This window comes from Anarrhichthys ocellatus, unplaced genomic scaffold (assembly GCF_004355925.1).
Source record: "Anarrhichthys ocellatus isolate YVR2014 unplaced genomic scaffold, GSC_Weel_1.0 scaffold19, whole genome shotgun sequence".
Classification (NCBI taxonomy): Eukaryota; Metazoa; Chordata; class Actinopteri; order Perciformes; family Anarhichadidae; genus Anarrhichthys; species Anarrhichthys ocellatus.
The window spans coordinates 6,898,774-6,906,658 of NW_022280049.1; the positions used below are offsets into that span (position 1 = coordinate 6,898,774).

General features: G+C 43.5%; 1 protein-coding gene across 1 annotated transcript in view; it reads right to left on the bottom strand.

Moving 5' to 3' along the window:
• Window positions 1–6,374, bottom strand: part of aff2 (AF4/FMR2 family, member 2) — a 30,510-nt gene extending 24,136 nt beyond the window's left edge. The window contains exons 1-6 of the mRNA XM_031858170.1: window positions 6,354–6,374; window positions 4,699–4,875; window positions 3,958–4,060; window positions 3,685–3,835; window positions 3,340–3,555; window positions 2,530–2,734 (exon numbers count right to left, since the gene is read on the bottom strand). Coding sequence (XP_031714030.1) covers window positions 2,530–2,734; window positions 3,340–3,555; window positions 3,685–3,835; window positions 3,958–4,060; window positions 4,699–4,875; window positions 6,354–6,374 — 873 coding nt within the window. The remainder of the gene's footprint in view (window positions 1–2,529; window positions 2,735–3,339; window positions 3,556–3,684; window positions 3,836–3,957; window positions 4,061–4,698; window positions 4,876–6,353) is intronic.
• Between the last annotated feature and the right edge of the window lie 1,511 nt (window positions 6,375–7,885).

The following is a 7,885-nucleotide window of genomic DNA, read 5'->3' on the forward strand; positions in this document are numbered from 1 at the left end:
TTCCTAATTGCCTGAAACAGCTGAGCATTGTAGAGTTCAGCAAAGATTACTCAAACAGGAGGAAATAGTGGATTTGTTGGGGACTATTTTCGGCTGCGGATTAATACATATTTGGTGCTTTATTGAATAGCAGAGTATATTTTAAAATGAACTACGGTGCCCATGCTTGTGGCCTCTTGTTTAAAACAATGGCGTTCTATTGCACAGAGGGGTAAGATGCACCAGGCTTTGGTTAAGCAGATAATACAGTACAAGTGTAGACTACTTACTATAATGTCATCGACATCTGTTGGCATGCACCTCTCTCTATGTAAATGATGTAGAATCAACTATGACAGAATGATGTAGATTGACAGCCGTTGACCCTCTGAACGCAAAGATTTTAATTCTTTATACAATCTCTATCGTAGCCAAAAGCTGTAAAAAACTGCATTGTCATCGAATATTCAGCTTTCCAACTGTCCTTGAACACGTCATGCATGACGAATGCTTCCGTCAGAGAGAGGAACCGAACCAAAGCTTAAAATTTGGATATTTCACCAAAAACACTTCATTCTACATGTTTCATTTAAATTATCGCCCAAAATAAACGTTAAATTCTGCGCTCCTCGGTGCAACCGGGGAGCCATCACTGACTCGTGTGGAGCCTCAGATCTTTTCTTTTTCCAACATTGGTAACTTGGAAAAATGTTAGATATTGTTTTCTATTTAAAAAAAATAACTTATCAAAGAAATTCAACTTGTGTTTTTATATCATTTATGGCATTATAACTGTATTACACTGCACTGAAGACATGTTTGACTCTCTACTTCTAGCCATGGTGGTGCTGGTTCCATGGTGGTGCAGGACCTAAATATTGCAGTAAAAAACAAAACGCCCCGAAACTGCTTGGGGTTCAGAGGATTTAGTGTAATTTCTTATTCTATAATAATATACCTCAGTAGTGGAGGTAAAGCTTTGCAGTGGGATAAGTGGAATTATTATTGTGTTCTTAATTTTGTTGTCTTGAAACCAATTATTCCATAAAAAGAAAGAAAAAACAAACACAACTAGCTGATAAGTGGACGTTGAATGGATTGTGTGCAGTGAGAGGATGAGTTTGGAGCTGTGAATGGTTGTCAGGCCGACTGAACCTCAGCCTGCTGCTGACGGGTCGGCAGACGTCAGGGTCAGACATGTCACTCTCTGGTCACTTCCTCAGCCTGTTACATGAGCCTCCGTTTGTTAGTCGCTTCTGTGGATACGAGGTTTCCATTGTTTCAGTATTACGGACGGCCGTCTGACAATTTGTCTCAGAGTAAATTTGTCTTTCAAAGCAAACAAACGACACGATGTGAGACTCCGCTGGCATAAAGGTCACGAAAGATCAAAATATGGCACATCCTAAAATCAACTCCAGAGACTGTCGAGAGCTGGCTCACTTCTTCTGTTCTTCTAAAGTTGACTGCGAATGTTCATCTCTGTCAACCGCCATTTACACACTGCTAACAATATCACCTGGAGCATTTTATTAATGACAACGACAGTTTGAGATGTTGACGGTTTGGTTCTGATTTGATATCATTACATTTAGAATTACAGCCTCCACCAACCAGACAAGTTTCAGTTTACATCCGTGTCCCTCCAAAATGTCATACCGTGACATTTGTGTTATGTATTACTTGAGTTAGGTCACAGTGACCTTTGGCAACCAGTTCAGTTCATCCATGAGTCCAAGATAAACCCGTTCACGAGAACGGGACCGAAGGACTGACAGGCAACCCAACAACGCGATACCTCCGGCTGCGGCTGTCGCCATCGGAGGCATAAAAACTCCACATTTCTTTTTCAGTAAAAGTAAAGTGAAGATGAGGGATATTTCCATCTTCTGTGGCCATTTTCCTGCTCTAATTGTTACATAATCTTCATTCTTGTCCGGCTCTATCTGTGCCTTTGTTACATAAAGCCAGTTTACTATAAGTGGTTTTCTTCTGTTTCTTTCTCTTCCATTCGTTCTCCTTGAAACTACCCAATCTTCATAAAACCACACAGTGTTCACTCATTATCGGCGGAGACGATGGCCAACGATTTAGCTCCATCTCTTTGACTCCCTCTCTCGCTTTCCATATTTCGATAAAACCAGTCAGCGTTGAGCCATAATGGTCATGTGATAATACCATTTTTATCCTGTAGAATTTTATGGCTCGGACAAATTGTCCAGAGACAATAAGGATGAAGTGACCATTACAAGACACGCGGACAGAGTTATATGTGCGTTTCTTTACATATTCCAAGAAGTTGAGAAGTGGAGGGTAAACATCCCAAGGTGCTTGTGTCTTGTTCTTCTTTCCTTGGGAAAGTCATTTGACTGAAAAGGGGATTGTTGGATTAGCTTTCTGCCAGTCATAAATAATTACTGGATTAACTTTGAGGGATTAGTATTATTACGAGCAACAATTAATACCATCACTGAGAAGAAATATGGAGAAAATGTCTACGTGCCCCATAAACTCACACTCACATGTGTCTCCCGCCACTCAGAAACAAACCTGGTTTACACTGACAGCAGGTATTGGCGCGGGGGTTTGCTGTAGCGCTGCTGGTGGAGTAACTGAGCTGCTGTTTGAGTTGGTAGCACTGCGAGGTTCTTTCCTGGGGGCTGTTTTCCCACTGGGGGGTTTGCTTCGTGGCCTCGGGGGGTTCTGAAGCTCTAGGGAGGGGGGAGGCAACAGGTCCTTCTCCCTAGACGCAGGGCTGCAGGGGGGGAAAAAAACAAACAGGAGAAAGCAAACCCTATTAAGAGTCACCCTTGAGCAAGGCACTGCTACCGTCGTGCAGTATTACGCTGACAAACAGTAGACGATGATGCTCGCCGTAGCCAGCTGCAGGGGGGGAATGTGTGTTCAAATGAAATAAATATATCAGACAGCATGAAATAATTGAAAACAGCATGCGCCCAGCCAAAGTTGTTTGGATGTGGAACGCCTAAAAACGGAAAAAGGGGAAGCGAAGAAGTGGTGGAGGGAGAAAAGAAGAAAGGAACGAAGCTGGGAAGTCTGTGTTTTTCTTCCAATTAGCCTCACATCAAGCGGAGCAGCCAGTTGGGCACGGCATCTACTCAATCTGAGCATTTTTCCCAACAGATGTGAGGATGACAGTGTTCAGTGGCTGGCTGCAAGGAAGCTCAGTGATCCCCTCGAGCCCCTGTGAGCTCTCCATGCTAAGCGACAGTGTTGCCTTAAAGGTGCTGAATACGAGATTGGGAGCATTTCTATTGCCTCTCAACGTGGTGACGGCTCGGGTCGAGGCGGTGTTATTATCTGCAATGGCCGCCGTATGAGCGCAGTGCTCTTCCTCACCTGTGCTGGTTTGTTCTGCTCCACGTCTGGCTCTGACCATCCTCCACACTGTTCGACCTCTCTGTCCGTCTGGGCTGCTTCTTCCCCGTGGTGATCCTCCTCTGGGTCGCGACCTCCGGCCCTGACAACAGGCCCGGTGACATCCTCATCTTTGACCTCTGGCCCTCCCCTGAGGCCTTCTGGCTGAGCTTAGCCTTGGCCTTCTCTCTGCCCGGGCTGCGGGAGGCAAGAATTGGTTTGTCTTTTACGGTTAGAGAGACATTTTTGTCAGTTTGTTCATCCCTCCGTTAGTGTGTAATTCATTCATTCGTTCTTTCAACAGATGTTTTAAAAATCCCCTCCTACCAGAACGCTCCCCTCGTATCCTTGTGTTCCACCGTTTGGGCAGCTGGAACCGGGGTGCTGCTGGACACGCAGGGCTTTGTCTTTGCGGCCGTTCCCACTCCTGGTGCTTCACTCCTGGGAGAGAAAGTCCCCGGACCCTGGGGGATGGAGCCTGGGCAGGGCACCATTGAACCAGTTTAAGTATTCCAGATCAAACCAGATTATTATTATTATTTGTTCTACTGTAAACCATAGCTGCTGTTTCACACAGTAGACGTTACTGTCCATACCAACCTGTGCCATGTTCTGGCTGAGGGGGAACCTGGGGTTTGGTTTGAGCTTGGACCTTATTCAACCAGCTGTCCAGCTGCCACTTGTTGGCAGAGGGGGGCTCAGGCTACAGGGGGAGAAAACAGAAAGATTTCACAAGTAAGAATAAACTTAACGGAAATTACAGATATGATTTTGTCTTTAAAATAATAAATCATTAAAGTGTTATTTTCCAGACAGAAAAGAGAACTGATTTTAGTGAGATCTGAAAGTAGCTCTATTCATTCAAGATCAGAGTTGTGAATTGTTTTACCATAATGCTGCATATGTGTTACATGCTACTTCATGAGTTAGCTTCATCTGCATGTCTCTCTCTCTCTCTCTCTCTCTCTCTCTCTCTCTCTCTCTCTCTCTCAGTGGGTTTGAGTGCAGAGGCTCCTGAAACCCGGCAGCGTCGAGCCATTAAAAATAAAGTGATAAATAATATTACAATTCAGCTCTCTGCAGTTGGGAGTTTTATGACTTTCAGAAGACCACCCAGAGACTGTGTGAAGAGACCGTTTAATGTATAGTCAGACACACTGCGACGCTATTAGTGGTGAGTCGGGAAGAATAAAAATGCTATACAGGTGTTTTTTAACACCCACACACACACACACAGAAATCATGATAATTAGCTACTAATTAGCTTAGTAGGTTTAATTGAATAACTCGTGTTTTCCACCCTGTCTTTCCATGTAACTGGAGGTTCACTTGGCATCCTACCTCTGGTGTGTGTGTGCGGGACGTCTGGTTATACTCGCTGTCACTGGAGCTGCTCTCTGATTCGTCTGTGTCCGACTCTGAGCTGCTCTCTGATTCACTGCTGCTCCCTGATGCTCCACTAGGGAAGGAAGGAAGGAAGGAAGGAAGGAAGGAAGGAAGGAAGGAAGGAAGACATTTCTGTTAGTTATGTGCTTGTTTGAAAATCAAAGGATATGTTTCGAGATCAACCTGTGACAAAACCATCACGGGATCCATATAACGTGAGAGGACTCTGGAATTGAATGATGTCACACCAACAAAACAACGAATGTCATACTGTCACAAGAGGGCGAGGAAGCACGTTCACGGTCACTGTCACTTCTGACAGGGTTACATGAAGATTCACATTAACGGGGCGACCAGAGAGCGAGGCACACTCCCTCGCTATTTGATATTTTGAAATGAACCAGCTGCCAGCTCTCTCTGGAGGAACTGAGAAGGAAAAAGAGTCAGAACACAAGATTCAGCCTTATGCAGATGATGCTTTACTTCCTCTTTCAGGATCATCAAATTCACTAGCCAGGTTCAAAGTGTTGGATATCTCAACAGTTATAAGAAAATGAACATTTTTGACATTTATGAATAAAATAAAATGTTATATTAATCAGGTTATGAATGATATATGAACAGACCTCTCCGTGAAAACCTTCGGAATACTGAAGTAAATATTTCAGCTAATAGATATCACCATGCAACATCCCCACAAGATTACCAACATTAAGACAATCACTTCTCTTTAGAAATAAGTATACTTTTATAAATCTCACTCTCACTCACTTTTATATGAAATAATTGATTCCCTGCCTAAATTTCAAATACTAATCGATTAGTTAGTTCCAGCTACTGCTAGTATTTGTATTTTGGATAACATTGTTGGGGGGGGGGGGGATTCTCTCCACTTTTTTCAGAACACGACATCAAGATCATTTCTAATCTACTCCAACTGCCTCGATTAGCAGACGAATCATCAAACTCTAAAGTAAAGAGGAATTCTCACTGTCAGTCTGTTCGGTTGTGATGTATCTCATTTAACCGATTAAAAAAAAAGAAGAAAAAAGATAATTATTGGGGAAGCCAGTCACCCTGTCACTGATTCAATGAAAATGACACAAAATATAATAATCGGCTATTATTAAACGCATAAACACAGCGTTTTTTTGGACCTGTTCAATTGTCTCCCTCAATCCTCTCCGGTGCTTCGGTCAGCCTCGTGTTCATCCATCCTTCCACGGTGCTTTGAAATGGCCTCCTAGAGGCAACACACCCGCTCGTCCCAACTTAAGAACACACACACACACACAAATGCAGCTTGCGCGCGCACACGCAGAAATTGCAATTACGTGTAGTTCTCTTTTTGCGTGTGTGTGTGTGTGTGTGTGTGTGTGCATGTAATTTCAGTTCAAGGCTGCCATCACAGCAGGCACCAATCTGTGTGAGCAGTCAAGCAGCAAATCCATCAACTGTTCCCGAGGCAGCACTCGCGCACACACACACACACACACACACAGTGACAGATACTGTATGAAGGCAGTCTCTCTCTCTGCCGTGTTTTCTTCGTCTATCATTACTCATCTCTTCTCTTTGTCTCTCTCTTTCAATTTCAATTACATTCTCACCTCACTTTGCTCTATTAGCATCACCGTTGAAACAATATTGGCAAAGAGTCGAGTTTATCTCCCTGTGTATGTATGTATATATAAATATATATATATATATGTGTGTGTGTGTGTTTTTGGGTCTTCCCTATGCAGACCCTCCCCCGTGAAATCACAGCAGAAAATCTTTTCTAATCACATGAGAAAGCTCGTCGCTGATTTTACTAAACAATGCAAATAGCTACAGAGAATAGCGAGATCTTGTCCGTCTGTGATTTCATCGCCGGCTGGTAAATCAGCATCACAATAAAACACGAAGTGTAATCAGATGTACAAATCCCATTAAGAGAGTTATTGTTCATTACGTTCAGCTGTCTCTCAAAGCAGGACCATTTCAATTTCTCTCATGCGCGCCGCTTCAAAATAACCAGGGGGACGTTATTGATGCACATCCAAACTAAAATTGGCATTATATTACTGCAGACAGGGAAATGAAAAACAACAGGAGAGCTGAAGACGAGGCTGTAAGAGAAACATCTGCCACTTTAAGAACTGATCACAGTCATTAATTGATTCTTTTTGACGCTTAGGGTTAGCGTAACGAGCTGCAAACACTAAACTGACACCGTATGACCATAAAAGGTGATACCTGATGTATATACTGTAAATATCATGTCACATGTTGACACTGTGTTGAGCTCCGGCTCTCTGGCTGCTCATTTTATCTGTCTGCCTGTTTGGTGCTGAGCAAAGCTGCTGCTAAAACGCTCTACTCAGCTGGGGCAAACTGCCGAGTCAGGTGATAATTCTCTGTGGGACACCATTCACATTACACAATACAAACACATTGACTGGCGCTGCTTTAAACACGCCGTACTGCCATGTGCAGAAAACGTAGAATGGAGGAATTAACATTTTATTGGCATTGAACGCTATATGATCAGTAAATTGAGATTTCATCATCAGTATGCATCATCGCTGACAGCTGTGCGACGTTCATTTTGGCATCTATCATCTACAAAATGATACGCTCTGCACTGTGCGACTGTTACCAGGAAGTAAATACAATGTAGGCTACTTATTATGTTCCATTGTTGGAATTTCGGAGGCCCGATATCACGATTCAAGGACTGAGTGGACTTTTGCGCACGCTAACGCTGCACAAATTAGAATTAGCTTGATTCTGAAATCCCCCGCTAGGGTGGGAATGCACCGCTAACTGCGTCTCGGTGCTCCTGCGCTATTCGCACATATCTAAATGAGATAGTACGCACACATGTGGCACCAAATTGGGCCCAATCAATGCAAATGATCCTCATTGCAAAAACAGTCCACTTCACAAAGATCAGTGCTTACAGCTTCACGCGGTGACTATGAAATAACTAGCATCTTCAGAGAGTTTGGCGGTAACTGAAGCATATTTATGAGTGTCATGTCCTGACATTCCAGTGGTCGCGGCAGATTAAATCCCAAATAGGGTTTCTCTCGTTCACGTTTAAATTCCTCGCCTGAAATTTTGACGAATGCATCGCCTGCACGCCTGGAATTGGTAT